The sequence below is a fragment of the Lotus japonicus genome, chromosome 2 (assembly GCF_012489685.1).
Source record: "Lotus japonicus ecotype B-129 chromosome 2, LjGifu_v1.2".
In the NCBI taxonomy this organism is placed as follows: Eukaryota; Viridiplantae; Streptophyta; class Magnoliopsida; order Fabales; family Fabaceae; genus Lotus; species Lotus japonicus.
This window is the reverse complement of record NC_080042.1, coordinates 35,194,474-35,217,211: the sequence shown is the minus strand read 5'-3', so window position 1 is coordinate 35,217,211 and position 22,738 is coordinate 35,194,474. Positions and strand designations below refer to the sequence as shown.

Below are 22,738 nucleotides of genomic sequence, written 5' to 3'. Positions count from 1 at the left end.
TCAAAGAAATATCAGTATGATTTTTGGTTTTCGAGGCTTGTTTTTAATGTGTACTGGCTTAAAATGCACTTTATGCACTCTATGATTTTGACCTCGGATGCAGAAACTTCCTTCTGAAGAAAGATTCGGAACGTCGATTAGAGTGGGAGCACGCGGATGAAATATTTATTTGAAGCTCCAAATAGAAACGCTCGTTTATAGACGAATAAGAGAAATTCTAACATTTCTCTAAAGATTTTTGGAATTAGTTTCCATCGTACCTTAAAGAGTAAATTAGCTATTTACTAGCGTTCTTGACCTAGGTTTAAGCGAATACTAATCGTGTTATAACTTCTATCGACTTTGATACAATCCTTAGCTTTTTTCCTGAACTTTTTCCTTCACAAATCTATCCCATTCAATAAACACTTGTTCAGGTTTTCCTCCACATTACCTCGAATTAATCGTGAAAAAGGAATTTTATTCAGTTTATTCCAAACTTAAAAACTTGGGTCTCACAGTTGTGTTTACATGATAGAATTGTGGTTATTTGATAGCATTTGCCTTATTGTTTAACCCATCAGCTCAATGTTGATGCATACTGTTTTGTTTAAAAGTAAACTGCATAATTGTTCACATTATATATGATTTTTATATCTCTGATTATGGTTACTACTTGATGAGAAATAAAGGGATTGTGTTGTGACTTATCCCTGCACCTAAACTGCAATGAAAAGCTGGAATATTTATCTTATCTGTAACTTTGAGCTTTGTGATCAGCATCTACAGTGGTTTAAGATTTTTACGATATTATTATAAAATTTACATACTAAACAAATATATGTTAAGTTATGAATTCTGTTTTTTATTTTTTTTGTAGAATGTCTACGGAACAATCATTCAGTTCGACTATTCCATTGGGTGATGGCCAAGAAGGAGAAGAAGATTCGCCATATACTATGAGTGGTTCAGATTTTGGTGCAGTACCTGAAACTGTTTTCGAAGAAGAAGTTACAATTGAAGTTGTGGGTGATAAAAGGAAGACAAGATCTGAAGTTTGGGGCCATTTTGAGCATAAAATAATTGATGGCAAGCAGAGAGCACTACTCCTTCCTCTTCTTAAAACCCCCTTCTTCCATCATCTGCCATTTTCAGAATCCTTGAACCCTACGTCCCTACCCCCTTTTTCCTAAGAGTTGATACCCCCCCGGCAACTTCTTCTAATTTCGTGGTCGCGCCCCTTCCCATTTTATCCTCTGCAAATTGACTTCTCAACGCCGCCCCTGTAACACCCAGATTTCCGGGTGTCACATTAGTAACTGAAAAATAAAATAAAGCGGAAAAGCAGGTATTTTTTTTTCGTTTTGTTTAAATAAAATGACTTGTCGAAATAAAGACTCAACCCACTCGCGATTAACAACGACTAATATACAATATAAGTACAGCCCTCGCAGCAGCTGAAAACATCGTCACGAGTGTCCTCAAGTGACGGAAAGTAACATCAAGTAACTGAAAGTAGTGCCCGCAGGCAAATAAGTGTGACCCATAGCCCGAGTCATAAGCTTTATAAATACAGTCATCCAAGAAGGTAAGTCGGCCCAGAACGGCTTCCAAAAGACCTCTTACGTCCGACAAACTCCCTGTGATCCTCGTGGAAGAGAGCCACCCAAAAAGCTAATAGTCAGGGACCTACCATGCCCCACAATACAAATGAAGAATCAGAGCTATGACAACAAGAACAAAAATCAGTAACTCTAACCACCCATATCCTACACCTCTATCATCGACCCTCGTTTGATCCTGCATGAAGTTTGGGTCCTCGTCGAATGCTCAATAGTAGTCATTTCGCTCCGGGTCCTCCCCGAACGACGAAACATCTCGAACCAATCCGTCAACGACATCTGACAAAAAGGGCATACATAGCCCCCCAAACATAGGTAGCACGCGCAAGAGTCAACTCACAGAATATGATAAATAATACAAGCAACAAGTGAAGAATAAGGGGGTATATATATATATATATTTATATATATATGTCATATATATACATATAAGTTCTGCATTGCTTACCCTATGGTATACACATGACATGTTATCGAAGCTCTAGTAACAACACAATATTCAATATCTCAGCAATTCCACAAATAAAATTCGAATCATCAAAATCTCAACATATGAAGTTAGGTGATAAGGTTAGTCAAATAATGTATCGTCCTCCCAACGCATAACTGTCTAACTAAACAAATGTTCCCTGTCGTTTGCCCTAGGGTAAACGACGATGAAATCTCACGCTTCCATGAAGTCTCACGCTTCAATGAAGTCTTACGCTTCCACGAAGTCTCACGCTTCAGTGAAATATCACAAATTCACGAAGTCTCACGCTTCAGTGAAGTTTCACGCATTAACGAAGTCTCACGCTTCAGTGAAGTTTCGCACATTCACGAAGTCTCACGCTTCAGTGAAGTTTCGCGCCTTCATGAAGTCTCCTGCTTCAATGAAGTCCCACACCTTCACGAAGTCTCACGCTTCAGTGAAGTTTCACGCCTCCGCAAAGTCTCCCGCTTCAGCGAAGGTTCCCGTCCCCACGAGGTCTCCCGCCTCATTGAAGTTTCTGCTTTCACGAAGTCTCACGCTTCAGTGAATTTACACACTTTCACGAAGTCTCACGCTTCAATGAAGTTCCATGCTTTCACGAAGTCTCACGCCTCAGTGAAGCTTCCCGGCTCATCCTTCGGATGGCTAAATAAACTGCTCAAAGAGCGAAGGAGTACCAATATACTTTGAAACTTATTAGTTTCCCGGCTTATCTTTTAGATAGCCAAACAATAAAACTGCTCATCGAGCAAAGGAGTATCAACGTACTCAGCAACTTATTAGTTTCCCCAAAACTTGGATTCGGAGACACTTCTCATTTTCCAAAACTAATATCCAAATCCTAGAAGTTCATTCGAGATCATTAACATTTAATTAGAAGAGTTTGAATGTTGTTTAAAGCATATGGAATTTCTCATGAAAATATTTTCTTTCCAAAACTATAAGTTCAAAAGATCCCGATATCCCAAAATCCCATGAGAAGGTCTTGAAACCATAAAAGAAGACACGAGCATGAACCTCGGTTCGTCCTGTCGATATAAACCCTTAAGAATTCGCCACCAACGGGGCATAACTAACCGTTATTCCTCACATTTTGGTAGTCCACGAATAACCGATATAAATTGCACAATATGGTCAGCATATTCCAATAGTAATTGCATGTTCCAAAATAATGTGCACAAGTATTCACATAGCCTAAGATTAACCATTTAATCACTTAGCAAGTTTGGCATGTGAATCAAGTAATTGATGTAAAACATAACCATGTCCTATCCACTAGAAAACAGTAAGACAGAAACCAGTAAACGGCTGAAGCCTCTCAGAAAAAAGGAGACACACGCCTCATATTAGTTTCACACGGCCGAAGCCTCAAAACATTTTCTCCAGTAAAAGCGATAAAGAAACATAAATAAGCAAGTCGAAGTTATCGACGCCTAAAGCATTAACTAGTAGTGTAAGTTTCCCTTACCTCTAGTCCCTCCAGAATCACGGCGTAAGTTACACTCACAAGCTCGCTCAGTCAAGCCCAAGGTTTCCACAAACGAACCTTAGAGCAAACAAAGCGAAAATCAATCAAATAAGTCAATATAATCGAAACAATACTAACTAACGTTAGACAAAGCTCAAGAAGCTTCAGAGTACAACATCTAGGCAGGAATGGAAGGGCTTATCCCGAATGGATGGGGTTTGACTCGTTTCAAGTTTTGTACAAAAACATTATATTCGCTAAAACGTGCATAACTCGAGCTACAGAACTCGGAATGACACGAAACCAAAGCCAAAATTTTGACAACGGAGAGAGCTACGCTATAATTCAGGTCATACATACCCAAAAATTATTTTTGGACACGGTACCATACCAAATAAGTCTCGGCCACTATCAAAATAGGGTTTCCCGAACTTTTTCTACCATCTAATTCAATTCCTAGGTATTCTTAAACGATATCTAGGCTAGGGAAACTATCAGAAAAATTATCGGGTCGAAAACTAACACAGGGGTATTTTGGTCAGTGTTTTTAGCCCGAAAACTCAAAGTCGGAATTTTAAAAAATAAATTTGATGAGCGTGTTCCTAACGACATTTATAACAACTAATCCTACTGACGCTAAGCTCAGTCAGAAGTTTTTGATTCAAAAAGCTTCGCTTTTACCCAAAACTGGGTTTTTCCTGAAAATTGGATCTCTGCGACGATTCGGCGAGATTTGGCGAAATGTAATCCGCTAGAAGTACTCTTAGGTTCTAAGCACATGTTCTCATGGATCTCTCCTTGATGATATAGCCTAGTTACTCACTTATTGATTCCTCACATAAGCAATTCTCTCATACTAAAAGCTAAGCCCAATTCCTTGTGTACTTAGTCATTTATATGAGGTTTTAGATCATGCAAATTCAGGCCATCAAACCCCAACCCTTCCTCTATTCCTAGTAGCAAGCATGGAAGGGGTAATCCCAAATCGGTTCCCTAATCTATAACAAACTTCCGTTCTGATTATAGAAAAGCAAAAAGCAAGCATGCATACAAGCTTAGATTGATGTTCAGAAAATGGGATTCGAGGAAAGAAGAAGAACATGTGGGAAAGAACTTAAGATTATAACTTAAAGATGAAAAGTCTTACATGAAAACCAAAGCATAAGAAGAAAGATTAGCCATGCTTGGCTAAGAACCTGAATTACAAGCTTGGAAGACCTCTCTCACTCTCCTAGATGATCCTCTACCTCTGAATTTTAGAAAGTATCAAAAGATACAAGAGAAAATGACTAGAATCCTATTTATAGGCAAAAATCACGAGTCTGGGCTGTTCCTAGCGCTCAGGCGCCAATTCAGAGCGCCTGAGCGCCAATTCCATGCTGAAACTGAGCCTCTGGAAGGTAATTGGCGCCTAGGCGCTCAACAGGAGCGCTCAGGCGCCATTTACTCTCTAGCATGATGTACACAACGATCCAATTGGCGCTTAGGCGCTTGTAAGGCCCGAGTTTTTAAGTTCATGCTAAGTGAATAAACTTCTTATTCACGTTTAGGGTTGATGTAATGTGAAGGGAAACCTGAACGAAAGTTTATTAAATGAAATATATTTATGAAGGGGAAAGTTCAGGAAAAAGTTCAAGGATTGCATTATGATCGATAAAAGTTATAGCACGATCGTTACACGCTTAACCCTAGGTCAGAAACCCTAGTATATAGCTAATTTTCACTTTTAGGCACGATGGCAGTTAATTCCATAAATCTTCAGAGAAATGTTAGAACTTCTCTTTTTCCATATATCACAATCGTTTCGAGGCGAAACTCTAGGATCTACGAACGTCCGATTCCAATCATCGGAAGTTTGCCGAAACCGAATCCCTGGTATTTCAAAACCCTAGAATCACCCGACTATGGGGACTTTATCTATTCAGAGCTTCAAATGAATATTCTACACGCGTACACCCATTTCTCTTGATGATTTCAATCTTTCTTCCGAAGGAAGTTTTCTATTCCGACATTCGATGCAAAAAGCAACTTATCGGGTAAAATAGTTTTATACCGACTATGCTTTAGTTGCCAAAAATACAAGGAGACCTCTTTATAGTTTTGGAATTCTTTTGCCAAAACATATCTAATAATTCATGGAGAATGACGCCGGAAAAATCAGATTCGCGAAACTTTCATTTACCGCGAATTTCCACCTTCTATATATAGCAAAGAAAGGAAGAAAAACTCAAATTCTCCTCCATTTTCTCTCTTCAAACCCGCGGCCAAGAACAAGGAAGAAGGAAGAAGAGTTTTTGTTCAAACCTTGCTTGATCGTCGATCAATCAGTTGCTGCTTCAAGGCTTCGAGGTATAGTCGCTAATCCTTACCTCCGATCGCTTTTTCCATAGCTTTTCTGTAGAGTTTTCTGAGTGGATAGTTTATGGGTTTTTGCAAAACTATCCTGAATCTTTCATTTTTGATTCTAAACCTCTTCTATATGTGCCCAAGATCACTTCTGCCGGATTAGATTTTCCGTTATGTCGCCGGAATTCCGCCGGAATCAATTCTAGCCTAAAATACCCATTTATGTAGTTTTTGAGTAAAGTTCCAACCTTTAGGCTGAAAACTATCGCCTTAGCTTAGTGCTAGTAGGATTAGTTGTCATAAACGTCGTTGGTGACGTCCCTGCAAAATTTTATTTTTGGGATTTCAGTTTTGAAAATCCTAAGTTAAAAATCATGACCAAAATACCCCTGCGACAGTTTTTGATCCGATAATTTTTCCGAGTTCAGAATACCCTTAGTTACGGCTTATGAAAGCATAGAACCAAGTTTGATCGAAGAAAAATCGAGCCCCTTAATTGTGAAAAGTGGCCGAGCCTATTAGAGGGGGAGGAAGAAATTTCCTTTTCCGAAAACTTGTCTTTTCGCGCTAGATTATCGTACCTTAGAGTATAGATTACTTCGAGTAACCTTAGTAAGTATCGATAGCTTAGTTTTCGATAGATTCTTATAGTATTCTGTGATTTTGTTGTAAAGGTGCTTTTGAGGATTTCTCTGAGGAACAACACTTTGAGTGCGAGGAAGCGCTTGACGATCATACTGGAGAACCTTCAGGTGAGGGCTTCTCACTGAATCTCTAGTTAATGCTTAGGGTCGATGTTTCGACATTGTTTACTGTTTATGCACTGGGATTGTGTGTGATTGAAAATGTTTTCTGAGGCTTCGGCTGACAATGTAGATGATTCATCTACTGAATGTTTTTGAAGATTGACTTACATGCTATGTGCTATGTGGGTAATCTAGGATGTGTGGTGCATGCTTTATATGCTAAGTGCTAAGTGTTTATGATGCGATTTATTGATATATGACATGTTGATTGTGATGATTTAAATATGCTCTGTACTGGAATCTGAGATTCTGAATGGTGAGGATAGCGGGCAGGTCATGCCGATTTTATTTTGAGAGTTTTGAGAAAGTTTGATAGGACGAACGAGGTTCGGGCCTTAATTTTGTTTAGTGGATCGAGACATCCTCTGGAAGCGACTTGGGATTGGGAGATCCTGCAAATGTATAAGACTTGCGATAAGACAAAATGGAATCTATTTTATAAAGAAAACTCATAAGACCTTAAATAACCTCTAAATCTTTAAGTAATGATAACAACCTCGAAGGAAGGCATTGGGAGTGAAATCTTAATTTTGGAAAACGAGGAGTGTCGTCGGATCCAAGTGTTGAGTATGTTGTCGTTGTGCTGTTGGAGCAGCGTTTGATGTTGTGCTGTTGGAGCAGCGTTTATTGTTGTGCTGTTGGAGCAGCGTGTGTTATTGTGCTGTTGGAGCAGCGTGTGTTGTGGTGCTGTTGGAGCAGCTATGTGTCGTTATGAAGTGTGTCTTTTGGTCGCAGAATCGACTTTACCTTAGGGTAAGCTTTTAGAGACTTTAACTTCCCTAGAACACGTGGCGACGTGTCGAGTGAGGTCGGAGACGTTGTTTGACTAATCATTTTGCATACATGCAACATTAATGAGGTATTAACACAGGACGTACTCTGGACCTCGTCGGTTTCCAAAATGGTCACAAGACCCGGAATGCCGTGAAAGAGCGTTTGTAGACGTCTCTTGTAGCAGACCGAAATGGCAGACCTACGGGTTTACTGCTGATCTGACTACCCCTGTTGGAGTAAGAGGCATCACGAGCCGAAATGGCACCACCGTGGCTGGTGAAGGGCTGATCCAATGATGTCCATCCGTTCCGGATTGCATATTGGTTGACTGGGTTAACCTGCATACATATCACGCAACATGCATACTGACTTAGTTGATGAGTGTGGTTGCTATTTGATAAACTTACTTGGAACATGCTAATTGTTATTATTGTCGTTATGATTTTGTGGAACATGCAACCCTAGGAATGATATCTCTAGTTATAAGCCTAAGTGGCTATCTATTAATTGTACCTATTGGGTTTATTATCTACACAGTTCTTTAGAGTTGACCCTCGCGTCTTCTGTGTGTGTTTTGGCGGACAACGCCTTTTGTCAGATGAATATTGCGGACTGGTACACCATGGTCCACCCTTCGGGGGGGATTAGGTATGAGATGATCGATCAGGACGACCCCGGGTCGTGGGTGGTTGACCCCGCGAGCCACCGAGCGACGTATTCGGGGCGTATCATGGAGGATCACGTGGACAGTGGAGGACTCTTGAGGTCAGGAGTGTTGAGGCGATGCTTTATCAGCTTCAACTTGCCACCGGGTGTTCACTGCGGACCAGGATTCGGAGGAGCACCGCCGCCACCGTCATCTTCAGAGGAGGAGGATCCCTCAGAGGAGAATTCCAGTGGGAGTGCCTTCGGCAGGGTCTAGTGCACCCTCTGTTGCGATCATTGATGATCAGGGTTCGGGCCCTAAGCCCGTGAGTCCAGCATCGGAGCGTACTGCGGTTGCGAGGGGAGGACGGATAGGGTTAGTAGACTTGGTCGTTCTGGATTCTGATTCAGACGACGATCATGCTAGCACATAGTTTTGAGTGTTGGTATGAGCTCCTCGAGTTAGGATTAGTGTAGGAGTAGAGTTTTAGCTCTGACAGTCTTGCTTCATTTGTTACTTAGGGGATAGGGTAGATCCGCCTATAGCTTTTTGTGTGGTTTCCTTACGGGAATCACAGAGAGTTGGTTGGACTTAGGAAGTCTTATTTTCAGGCCATTGGGTCAGCTGATTCTCAGTTTTGAGGGATAGTGTTGCGGGCACTTCACCTTTTCATTTGGTTGTATATATTGCCTACGGGCGTTGCACTTTTCTTTCCGTCACTGGAGGTTACTCGTGACGAGGTTGCTACTACAGCGGGGGCTGTTTATATATTGTATATTAGTTCTGATTTTGTTATTGTTGGGTTTTATTTAATTCAGTCTTGTCTTAGTTATTATCGAAAAAAAAATATTTCACGTTTTTCCGCATTAAGTTTACTTTTGGTTACTAAAGTGACGCCACCGAAATCGGGGTGTTACAGCGCTCAACACGAGCGCCTGGCGCTCAACACGAGCGCCTGAGCGCTCTCGACATGCTAGAAAGCCTCTTGACCTTCTTCTTAACTCCCCTTTAAGCCTTCTTCAATTTTCCAAGCCTTTTTACCTTCTTTCTTCAGCAGTTTCAGACGTGATTACATAGGAACAAAGCAAGGAAAAATATCTAGGAACTCCAAGAGATTATTAGCACAAAAGACCCCTCAAATAAAATAGGAAATTTATGCAAGTCCTAAACTTACTTAAAATGCAAGAAAAGTCCCTATAAGACTATGAAATTACCAAAACAAAGTAAAAACACAAAGAAAGGCAAAAATGCATGAGAATGCATGAAACACTACATGAGACACAAGGAAAAGACTCAAAACCTACAAAGAAATGACCCTAAAAACACTACTAAATCCGGGTCATCACACCACTATACTCAACGACAGCTCGCCCTCGAGCGTCACTAAAATTAGCTTGCCCTCAAGCAGAAAGAATTACTCCCAACACACATGCCAAAAGAGGGATACATTTTTAGAAAACCGGGGGATCAAGTAAATGCAGTTAGTTCCAAGAGAAAAATTCAACAATCAACTTCATGCTACTCTTAGATAAAGAAGAATTAGAGTCCACTATGAGAAGCATTTTGAACTAACATCCTAGCATGAGACAATTGTTTAGTGCACTGAGCACACAAGCAAGTTCATAGGTTCTGAGAATCATTCACTCAAGAGCAACTAAAGTGACAATGCATTATTCAATGAGACATCAAAAGGGTTGTAATGTTGGCTAGGTAAAGCACAAGGTAGGTGGTCCCTAAGGAAGACTAAGGCTGCACAAAATTTGAGTGTGGTCCTATTTGAAATTCCGGAGCTTTCAAGCTATTGATACTTAGCACACAAGTCTCTCAATCCCCTTTTATTTTAGAATTTTTTTCTTTTTTTGGAACTCCACCCATTCCATGGAGTTCATTTTTTTTTCTCTTTTTTTAGAACTCCATCCGGCCATGGAGTTCATTTTCTCTTTTGATTTTTTTTTCAATTTTTTCTTTGGGGCAAGAGACAATTGCATTTTTTATAAACTAGCTCCATTAAGAGTTAAGAACCACAACTCCCCATTGAATCCAACCAATCATCCAGCCCAATAAACAAGATAACAATAGAATCTCCATAAGGCTCAAAAGGGTCAACTAGGGACAAAGATGTTATAAAACAAATTTTGAAGTCCAAGAAAACCTACCAGTCTCAAAAATGCAAGTCTCATAGAGCTACTCTCAAGGGTTCACCAAATGAAACACAGAACCAAGAAGTGCAAGTGAGCCAGGATCCTCCAGGGAAATTATATAGTGAAGGGTCAAAAAATGGACCCTTGTGGACTCACATCAACTCTATCCTCAAGATAACACTTAGAAGACCGAAGTCTCTCCCTCTCTTTCCCAAACATACAATCACTCCCCAAAAGAAAGCACAAAGTATCCACTTAAAAGCATTTTCAAAACCAGCATCATGTGAGTGAGCAAGACTTGGGAACATGTCATTTGAGTAAAGGGCATAAAGACCGAGGTACAAAAGACTCCAAAAAAAATGCATGATCAAAAAGATAAACAAAATCTATAAAAGAAAAATATGCTAAAAATGCATGGACTAAACTCAAAGAAAGAAAAGAACCTCCTTCCAAGTGATTGAGTGCTTCCAAGTGTTCTCCATTTTTATTTCCTGAAAAACTAACAAAAGAAACAGAAACGTAAATCTGAAAAAAAAAACATGGGTTGTCTCCCATACAGCCCTAAGTTATAGTCTTAGGTAGACTATACTTCAAACTCGTAACTCAAACCGAAAATCACAAACAATCCCCGGCAACGGCGCCAAAAACTTGTTGGTAAATCCGCAAGTGTACGAATCCACCCGGTTTTAAATATCGAACCACAGGGATTGTGAGTGACTAAATTCAGCTTAAGCCTTGAGTATGAAGGTTTGTATTATTGAATAAGAGATATGTTGAAGTAGTAATAAGGAAAAGGAAAAATAAAAAGAAAATTCAGAAAATAACATGCTTTGGGTTCTTGTTCAACTAGTCAATTCAAGTACATCATTCTAAGCACATGTTCTCATGGATCTCTCCTTGATGATATAGCCTAGTTACTCACTTATTGATTCCTCACATGAGCAATTCTCTCATACTAAAAGCTAAGCCCAATTCCTTGTGTACTTAGTCATTTATATGAGGTTTTAGATCATGCAAATTCAGGCCATCAAACCTCAACCCTTCCTCTATTCCTAGTAGCAAGCATAGAAGGGGTAATCCCAAATCGGTTCCCTAATCTATAACTGTAAATTCAGGTTCCCTCTGATCCGATTGTCCTGCACGATGCTGGGACAAGAGGTTCGACAACTGCTTTACAGTAAAACAAACCTTAACAGCAGAAACAATAACACACAGTAATTGTTAACCCAGTTCAGTGAAAACTTTAACCTACGTCTGGAGGGTTTGCACCCAAAGAAAGGAAATCCACTATCTCAAGATTCAGGAATTACAGACACTCATGAACAACTCAGTTCATAGTTCACTTCCTAATCTACCCAGTGTATTTCTACTTAGAATCTCAACCTAAGTATGAGAGCCCCTCTTTCTTTCTCTCAATCACTGCCACAGTGATTGGTTAACACAATGAACAAGTAGAGTTTGAACGCAATCAAACAAACAGAATCTCTCTTTGCTTTATAGAATCAGTGAGCAAAGAGAGATTCACAACCAACAAAGGACAAAGCACAATTAACAAATCCTAAAACACTCGATCTCTCTCTATCAGCTTCGACACCTTCATGTTTTAGGTCTTCATCCCTTTTTATAGACTTCAGCAGCGGTAGCATGGGCTTTAGGGTTGGAACGGGCTGAAGAAACAGATTGCAGTAACAGCAATTCAAAAACGCAATCTTGATAGATTCGGTTTCTTATTGCACAAGTAAAGATAGAAACCAATCTTTTAACAAAGATTGTTTCAACAAATAACAACCCAACAATTAAAACCCTTCTGGATAGCTACTTGCTCCTCAAGTAACTCAAAAACATATCTTCAGTAAATCTTCAGAGGGCCCACAACAGAAACACAAGCTGAGGACTGATGCCCTAGCTTCACGAGATCAGATGCCACGACATCTGCTTCGACAATCGGTTGTTTTGACAAAATGCATGGCAACATGTTCCAACAATCTCCCCCTTTGTCAAATTTTGTCTAAAACAACTCACAATCAGAGAGGATAAAAACTAGAGAGACAATTCTCCCCCTTAGTCAGATCTCCCCCTCAACTGATGCAACTACACAACCAACTACCATTCTTCAGACAAAAATACTCACAAACACAAAACCAGAAGTACAATCAGCCTCAGCACATGATGACACCAAAATAGATCAGCTTGAACATCATCGTATCAGAAATACTACCATCAGAAGCTGGCAGCACATGATCAGAAGTACTACTATCAGAAGTAACGTTTCAGAAATAACGTTTCAGAAGTAACATTTCAGAAGTAACGTTTCAGAAGTAACTTTTCAGAAGTGACGTTTCAGAATTACTGCCATCTGGAAAAAAAAAATATACTTCTATCAGAACATGCCTCTTGAAAGAACATGCCTCTTGAAACAAACATAGCCATTGTCTTGAACTTGTCTTCAAATTAAACAGACCAAAGCTAACACTATCAGAGCTAACACGATCAGAACACACATAGCAGAAGAAACACAACAGTTCCACAAAACATAGCAGACCATAGAATCTTCAATTTCAACTACTCCCCCTTTTTAGCACAAATTTGCAAAGGGTGCATCCAAAAACAAAAGAAAATAGCACAAGATCAGAGCAACCTAGTCTTCAGAACTTGACTCCTCTCCAGACCCTTCTGCACTTTCTTCAGAACCTTCCCCCTCTTCATTACCCGCTTTCTGAGCAGCTGTAGCAGCAGCACTGTGCTCACCACCTTGACATTCTTCTTCTTGAAGCTTATGTAGCAACGCATCAACTTTGAGCTTCCTGGCAGTACTCACCCTGATTGTCTCCTGCAAAGCCTTGGAGACTTCTAGTAATTCAGCAATTATGGCCTTAGTGCCAGATTCAGTCACAGGAGGAGCAGATGTTCTGCTGGTTGGTAAAGCAATGTCTAGCACATGTGGCTCCAGAAACAAACGTTGATCCAAAGTGATTGGAACACCACGAGACATAGCCACATCATCAGCCCTGAGAATCTGAGGATGTTGCTTCAGTATGATCTCAGTAAGAAGTGAAGGAAATGACACAGGCAGCTTCACAGCACAAGTATCAGCATGCTTCAATGTTTGCTCAAACACGAAAGTTCCACAATCAAAAGCAATAGATTTGCCAATCCTGTAGATCAACTTGGCAAGCGTTGCAGAAACACCAGAGGTATGCTGAGTAGGAACCCAATTCACAGCACCAATCCTGTTAAGAATAGCATACTTCACACTGAGATTTCCAGTAGACAACAACTTCTTGCTGGGCCACTTCTTCACATGACCTGCAGTAAGTTCCGTGGCAACATCATCCATGGACACTTCTTCATCAACACATTCAATAGCACTTCTGCCAAGTGCTTGATTGATAACAGCAGGTGAAAACAACACACATTCAGCCCTCACATAGACTTTCCTGAATTCTACACTGTCAGGAAGTCCTACATCAACAGAGAGATTCACCAAGAACTCTCTCACAAGCTTCTCATAGCACCTTCCAACATTCTGGACAGTCTTCATCAGACCTGCTTTCTCAATTAGTGCAATTACATCTCTGCATTCAAGAACATCAGAACCAACTTCCCTTTCCTTGGCCATTCTCCTCTTGCAAACAAACTTCCACTTTTGAACATTCTCTTCTAAGTGGAAAGACACTCTATCAATAGGAACAGCAGGAACATTCTGAGGAATACGCTTACCAGAGAACTTTTTTTTCTCAGAAGATCGAATGTCCTGGACACCGACTTCAACATCTGACTCATAGTCTTCAACTTCAACTGAAATCTTCCTCTTCTTCTTCTCAGTGGGAGTCTTTTCTTCCTTTTGCTTTCCCTTACTCTTCACACTTCCCTGTCTGGATTTCTTTGATGGAGTAGGAGTGACTTCAGGAGAAGAAATCCTTCTTTTCTTCTTCATCCTCGCAGCAACACTATCAGCAAAGGTCTCAGTCAGAGGAACATCATCAGGAGCATCATCAGAGATGTTCTGAACAGAGGCGGGATCCTGGATTGGTTCTTCAAAGTTGATACCCGCAGAGTTATCATTCTTTGGATCAGCATCCTTAGAAGAGGATGATACAGAGATATCAGGCTGGGTAGCACAACCTGAATCTTCATGAGAAGTGGAATCCTTTCCAGAATTTTCTTGAGCAGAACTTTCCTTAGACCCAGATGTCTCAACATCAGGCACAACATCAGGGGGCGATTTCACAGGAGAATCTTCATCATTGATTTCCTCTTCGTCAGGAACATCCTCAAGGATAGGAACATTCGGAGCTTTGCTATTCTTGACCTGTGATTTGTAGACCTTACACGTTGGGTTTCGTGATCTCATCTTCTTGGGAGCTTTCTTGGACACAGAAGATGGTTGAGAAGAATCACTCTTCAAACCCATACACTTGACTCCTTTAGCAGTTCTTTCAATCTTGGCCTTGACAGATTCCTTCTTTCCTGAACTTTGAGACATGATGAATCGAGAGCAATTACAAACAGAGTACAGAACAACGAAATAAAACTGCAAATGTGAGATGATATGACTGGAAGAAGATAGATGCACAAGCGGTTGAGAGAACACAATTTGCCCGTTGGAGGTAGTTATAGGATAAGTGAACCATGAAGTAACTTTCTCTCTGCTGATGTCACAACGGCAGTTAGTGATGATCAAGAATAAACTAGCCGTTAACACACTGGGGCACGCTAATTGCTATGCATCAGAAAAACAAATCCCTAGACTGCCTCTTAATTTTTCAAAAGTGATTGCATCAAGGGGTTTTGTGAAAATATCAGCCAATTGCTTGTCAGTTGTAACATGCTCCAAATTGATAATTTTATCCTCCACCAAGTCTCTAATAAAATGATGTCTAATGTCAATATGCTTGGTCCTGCTATGTTGTATGGGATTCTTGGAAATATTGATTGCACTGAGATTGTCACAGTACAATGTCATGACATCCTGTTCAACATCATACTCCTTCAACATTTTCTTCATCCACATGAGTTGAGTACAACTACTTCCAGCTGCAATATACTCTGCTTCAGCAGTAGACAATGAGACACAATTCTGCTTCTTGCTAAACCATGAAATCAGATTATTCCCTAGGAAGAAACATCCACCAGATGTGCTCTTTCTATCATCTGCACTACCTGCCCAATCTGCATCACAGAAACCAACTAAAGAAGAATTTGTATCATGAGTATAGAGAATACCATAGTCACTCGTGCCATTGATGTACTTGATAATTCTCTTGACTTGTAGCAGATGACTAGCCTTAGGAGCTGCTTGATATCTTGCACATACACCGACAGCAAAGGTGATGTCAGGTCTGCTAGCAGTGAGGTACAACAAGCTTCCAATCATACTTCTATAGAGACTTTGATCAACATCTTCTCCTTGCTCATCCTTGGACATTTTGATGTGTGTAGCAGCAGGGGTTCTCTTGTGACCAGCCTTTTCCAGGCCAAATTTCTTAACTAAGCCTTTAGCATACTTACTCTGAGATATGAACATAGAATCCTCCATTTGCTTGACTTGTAGTCCTAGAAAATAATTCAATTCACCAACTAAGCTCATCTCAAATTCAGATTTCATTTGTTGAACGAAATGCTCCACCATTGAGTTCGACATTCCTCCAAATACAATGTCATCCACATAGATCTGTGCTATCATGAGCTTTCCTTTGACATTCTTCACGAACAGAGTTTTATCAATTCCTCCCTTGCAGTAACCATTGCCTTCAAGAAACTCAGTTAACCTTTCATACCAAGCCCTAGGTGCTTGCTTCAAGCCATACAATGCTTTCCTCAGTTTGTACACATGATCTGGATGATGTGGATCTATAAACCCTTTAGGTTGTTCAACATATACTTCTTCATTCAAATAGCCATTCAGAAAAGCACTCTTCACATCCATCTGATAAAGTCTGAACTTCAAGAGACAAGCAACACCTAACAAGAGTCTTATAGATTCCAGTCTAGCTACTGGAGCAAAGGTTTCATCAAAATCAACCCCTTCTATCTGAGTATATCCTTGAGCCACTAGCCTTGCTTTATTCCTTGTGACTGTTCCAGTTTCATCTGATTTGTTCTTGAATATCCACTTAGTGCCAATGATGTTTACTTCTTCAGGCCTAGGCACTAACGCCCATACTTCATTTCTCCTGAACTGCTCTAGCTCCTCTTGCATAGCATTTATCCAGTATTCATCAGTGAGAGCTTCATTTACATTCTTGGGTTCTATCTTAGAAATGAAACAACTGTAAGCAATCATACTTCTGGATCTGGTAGTTACCCCTTCTTGAAGATTCCCAATAATGTTTTCTTGAGGATGATTCTTCTGAACCCTGATTGATGGAGCTTTGTTTGATGTGATATCTTTGTCTTCCTTTTCATCAGCCCTTGTTTCTGACTCATTATCGAGGGCGGTTGCTGAAGCATCGGTTGGAACATCAGCACCATCATCATCTTCATTCAAAACTGTTTCTTCCTTCTTGCTTGGTTCATCATCCACAGTCACATTCACAGATTCCATCATGGTCCTTGTGCGAGAGTTAAAAACTCTATAAGCTTTGCTGTTCATAGAATACCCCATGAAAATTCCTTCATCACTTCTAGGATCAAGCTTCCTCTTAGGATCACGGTCTGCAAGGATATAACATTTACTTCCAAATATGTGAAAGTATTTTACAGACGGCTTTCTACCTTTCCATAGCTCATACTGTGTAGAGGATGTCCCTGCCCTGATGGTGACTCTATTATGTATGTAACAAGCAGTACTCATAGCTTCAGCCCAGAACTGGTGTGGAGTCTTCTTAGCATGTAACATTACTCTAGCTGATTCCTGGAGAGTTCTATTTTTCCTTTCAACTATTCCATTCTGCTGTGGAGTGATGGGGGCAGAAAATTCATGGCTAATACCTTCTGTTCCACAGAACTCCAAGAATTTTGAATTCCCAAACTCCCTTCCATGATCACTTCTGATTCTCACAATCACACAGCCCTTCTCATTCTGAAGTCTCATACATAGATTCTTGAATATTTCAAAAGTCTCTGATTTTTCTCTCATAAATTCAACCCATGTATACCTTGAAAAATCATCTACACAGACAAACACATACCTTTTTTCTCCCAAGCTTTCAACTTGCATGGGACCCATGAGATCCATGTGAAGCAATTCCAGAACCTTTTTCGTGGTCTGATGCTGGAGCATCTTGTGTGGCACCTTGGTTTGCTTACCAATCTGACATTCTCCACATAGCTTTCCTTCTCCCAAGCTCAAATTGGGCAATCCCCTTATTGCTTCATCTGCAAGAATCTTTTGCATGCTCCTGTAGTTGAGATGTCCTAGTCTTTGATGCCATACATTCACCTCATCTTCTTTAGTTAACAAACATCTGGAAACATGAGCTTTTTCTTCTGATGTCCACATATAACACTTGTCTTTTGATCTGACTCCTCTCATCACAACTTTCTCATCATCAGTGGTCACAACACATTCTATCTTATTGAACTTCACATCATATCCTTGATCACACAGTTGACTTATGCTGATTAGGTTGGCTGTTAAACCATTCACAAGTAACACATTGTTCAAGTTAGGAGATTCTGTGCTAACAAGTTTTCCTACTCCCTTGATCTTTCCTTTAGCTCCATCTCCAAAAGTAACATAGTTGGTGGAGTGACTTCTGACGTCTTGCAAGAAGCTCTTGTTTCCTGTCATGTGCTTTGAGCAGCCACTATCAAAATACCAATCTTCCTTTGATGATGCTCTGAAGGATGTGTAGGCTACCTGACATCTGACTTCACCCTTGGGCTTCCATTGCTTCCTCATCTGAACAGGCTTTTTCTCGTGCATCTGAGGATAACCATATAACCTGTAACAGTAGGGCTTTATATGACCATTCTTACCACAGTAGTGACACTTCCAAGGTACAGTTTTGTCAAGCTTAAGCTGGGGTTTCACATGCAGAGGTACATGTCGAGGCAATGAATCTGACAACTGATAATTTCTGGGCTTCTTGAATTCAGTTTGTTTTGCAGTAGACACAAACTTCTTTGAACCTTTCTGATTTTCTTTGTTTGCTGTTTTATAGTCAAAGCCAATTCCCTTCAGACTTCCTCCTTGCTTGCTAGTTTCTTTCAGAATTTCATCAAGCATATCAGAACCACTGTTTAACATTATAACAGATTTGTGAGTAGTTTCAAGCTTTCTTGTCAGAGTTGCCACTTCCTCTTGAAGTCCTGCATTGATCAACACTAGATTAGCCTTTTCAATAACATCAGCATTATTAAACTTACTTTGCCATTCCTCCAGATCTTCCTTCAGCTTTGTGCTGAGCTCTTTCAGCCTTTCATTCTGAGAAACAAGTTGTTCTATCTCACTTTGCTTTTCTCTCACAAGTTTACATGCTTCTTCCCACTTGATGTGTAGCAGCTTGTAAGTCTCAGCCAGTTCCTCATCTGTAATGTCCTCATCACTTGTATCAGATTCATATATGGTTCTAGAGAAAGCATTGACTTTGTTTGCAGATATCTCCTCCTCATCTTCAGTGTCTTCATCTGACCAAGTTACCATCATACCTTTCTTCTTCTTCTTTAGATAGGTGGCGCATTCAGACCTGATATGACCATATCCTTCACATTCATGACACTGCACTCCTTTATTCTGACCAGATCTTTCTTCTTCTTTGGTCTTCCTCTGTGAATTAGAAGGCTTGGGTTTGTTATCGAACTTCATGTCCTGGACATTAGGCCTGATTCTTTTGTCAATCTTTCTCAATGCTCTGTTGAATTTTCTTGCTAGCATGGCCAGAGCCTCTGAAAGATTTTCACCCTCACAATCTTCATCATCACCTTCATCAGTGTTTGACACAAAAGCAATACTCTTATTCTTCTTCTAAGATTTTCCACTCAGTTTCAACTCAAATGTCTGCAAAGAGCCAATAAGTTCATCAACCTTCATGTTCTCGATGTCTTGAGCCTCCTCAATTGCAGTGACTTTCATAGCAAACTTCTGAGGAAGAGATCTCAAGATCTTCCTTACAAGCTTCTCATCTGACATAGGTTCTCCCAAAGCAAATGAAGCATTAGACAAGTCACGGACACGCATGTGGAATTCTGAAATAGTCTCTTCTTCAGTCATCATCAAATTTTCAAATTGAGTAGTAAGCATCTGAAGCCTTGACATCCTTACTCGAGTAGTTCCTTCATGTGCAGTTTTCAGAATTTCCTAAGCATCCTTTGCCACAGTACACGTATTGATCAGCCTAAACATATTCTTGTCAACTCCATTAAAGATAGCATTTAGAGCCTTTGAATTTCCAAGAGCAGCTTCATCTTCAACACTGGTACATTCTTCTTCAGGTTTCTCCACAACAGTAGTAGAGGTGCCTTCAACCTCAACCTTAGTGGGGTGCTTCCAACCCTTGACAATAGCTTTCCAAGTCTTGTTGTCAATTGATTTGAGAAAGGCTGTCATGCGAACCTTCCAGTAGTCATAGTTAGTACCATCCAGAATGGGTGGCCTATTGACTGATCCTCCCTCCTTGTTATCCATGAGAACTTGAATCAAACTCCCTGGAGCTCACCAACCAGAACAGGGTGCCTGCTCTGATGCCAATTGTAAATTCAGGTTCCCTCTGATCTGATTGTCCTGCACGATGCTGGGACAAGAGGTTCGACAACTGCTTTACAGTAAAACAAAACTTAACAGCAGAAACAATAACACACAGTAATTGTTAACCCAGTTCAGTGAAAACTTTCACCTACGTCTGGAGGGTTTGCACCCAAAGAAAGGAAATCCACTATCTCAAGATTCAGGAATTACAGACACTCATGAACAACTCAGTTCATAGTTCACTTCCTAATCTACCCAGTGTATTTCTACTTAGAATCTCAACCTAAGTATGAGAGCCCCTCTTTCTTTCTCTCAATCACTGCCACAGTTATTGGTTAACACAATGAACAAGTAGAGTTTGAACGCAATCAAACACACAGAATCTCTCTTTGCTTTATAGAATCAGTGAGCAAAGAGAGATTCACAACCAAGAAAGGACAAAGCACAATTAACATATCCTAAAACACTCGATCTCTCTCTATCAGCTTCGACACCTTCATGTTTTAGGTCTTCATCCCTTTTTATAGACTTCAGCAGCGGTAGCATGGGCTTTAGGGTTGGCACGGGCTGAAGAAACAGATTGCAGTAACAGCAATTCAAAAACGCAATCTTGATAGATTCGGTTTCTTATTGCACAAGTAAAGATAGAAACCAATCTTTTAACAAAGATTGTTTCAACAAATAACAACCCAACAATTAAAACCCTTCTGGATAGCTACTTGCTCCTCAAGTAACTCAAAAACATATCTTCAGTAAATCTTCAGAGGGCCCACAACAGAAACACAAGCTGAGGACTGATGCCCTAGCTTCACGAGATCAGATGCCACGACATCTGCTTCGACAATCGGTTGTTTTGACAAAATGCATGGCAACATGTTCCAACAATAACAAACTTCCGTTCTGATTATAGAAAAGCAAAAAGCAAGCATGCATACAAGCTTAGATTGATGTTCAGAAAATGGGATTCATGGAAAGAAGAAGAACATGTGGGAAAGAACTTAAGATTATAACTTAAAGATGAAAAGTCTTACATGAAAACCAAAGCATAAGAAGAAAGATTAGCCAAGCATGGCTAAGAACCTGAATTACAAGCTTGGAAGACCTCTCTCACTCTCCTAGATGATCCTCTACCTCTGAATTTTAGAAAGTATCAAAATATACAAGAGAAAATGACTAGAATCCTATTTATAGGTAAAAATCACGAGTCTAGGCTGTTCCTAGCGCTCAAGCGCCAATTCAGAGCGCCTGAGCGCTAATTCCATGCTGAAACTGAGCCTCTGGAAGGTAATTGGCGCCTAGGCGCTCAACAGGAGCGCTCAGGCGCCAATTACTCTCTAGTATGATGTACACAACGATCCAATTGGCGCTCAGGCGCTTAACACGAGCGCCTGAGCGCTCTCGACATGCTAGAAAGCCTCTTGACTTTCTTCTTAACTCCCCTTTAAGCCTCCCTTCAATTTTCCAAGCCTTTTGACCTTCTTTCTTCAGCAGTTTCAGACCAGATTACTTAGGAACAAAGCAAGGAAAAATATCTAGGAACTCCAAGAGATTATTAGCACAAAAGACCCCTCAAATAAAATAGGAAAATTATGCAAGTCCTAAACTTACTTAAAATGCAAGAAAAGTCCCTATAGGACTATGAAATTACCAAAACAAAGTAAAAACACAAAGAAAGGCAAAAATGCATGAGAATGCATGAAACACTACATGAGACACATGGAAAAGATTCAAAACCTACAAAGAAATGACCCTAAAAACACTACTAAATCCGGGCCATCACTCTTGCAGATGTTGCTGTGAGCCAGCATGATTCCCCTGTTGAGAAATCACAGGAAGATATTGATCATTCTTCTGACTCCTTGAAGGAGGGTGGAACCACTGCTAGTGAAGATGACATCCTTGAGAAGACTCCTGTTCAACAGAACTCCACACAGGATTCTAGAAAGGGAAAAGAGAAAATGAATTCTGAAGAAAATGAACCAATTGCTGCTGTGATGAAGAAGAAGAGTGTCTCTGGTACTAGTGCTAGCAAGAAGGCCTCTGATCAGAATGTGAGATCTCCTGTCAAGAACCCTGTTAAGATCTCTCAGATTTCTCCTATCACCTATAGTAGTACTCAAGTTCAACTGGCAGAGAAGAAAAAGTCTGTGAAAAAGAGTGCCAAGAAGAAGAAGGAGGCGCAGGATACTCAGAAGAAACAGGTCAAAGCATCAACTGGCAAGAAGAGAAAACACATTTCTTCATCTGATTCAGAACAAGATGTTATTCCAGATGCTGCTAACATGTCTTCCACAACAAAGAAGAGAATCAGAGGTAAGAGAGTTCCTCTTAATATTCCCGATGCTCCTATGGACAATGTGTCCTTCCACACTGCAGAATCTACTCAGAGGTGGAAGTTTGTGTATCAAAGAAGAATTGCTAGGGAGAAGGAATTGAGTGAGGAAGCACTCAAGGTTGATGAGATTGTGAGTCTTCTGACTCAGGCAGGATTGATCAACACTGTCAAGGATCTTGGCAGATGCTATGATCAATTGATCAGGGAGTTCATTGTAAACATCCCTGTTGACTGCAATGATGTTGATAATCCGGGCTTTCAGAAGGTTTTTGTGAGACGTGCATTAATTTCTCTCCTGCTGTGGTCAATGAGTTTCTTATGAGAGATGCTGGTGCTGTGAATGAGGGGGAGCCAAGTCTGCATATGGTAGCTCATACTCTCACTGGAGGCCTTGTCAAGAAATGGCCCAAGCAAGGCTTGTTGCCATCTGCCAAATTGTCTGCCAAGTTTGCTGTCTTGAACAAGATTGGAGCTGCAAATTGGGTAGCTACACATCACACTTCTGGTGTCACTCCTCA

The 22,738-nt window shown here is 40.4% G+C and overlaps 1 protein-coding gene across 1 annotated transcript; it reads left to right on the top strand.

The window, feature by feature from the left end:
- The first annotated feature begins 860 nt into the window (after positions 1-860).
- On the top strand, positions 861-22,542 carry LOC130736388 (uncharacterized). Its single transcript, XM_057588222.1, has 2 exons — positions 861-1,068; positions 21,674-22,542. The coding sequence occupies exons 1-2, from the start codon at positions 861-863 to the stop codon at positions 22,540-22,542; spliced, it is 1,077 nt and encodes a 358-aa protein (XP_057444205.1).
- Positions 22,543-22,738: the final 196 nt, after the last annotated feature.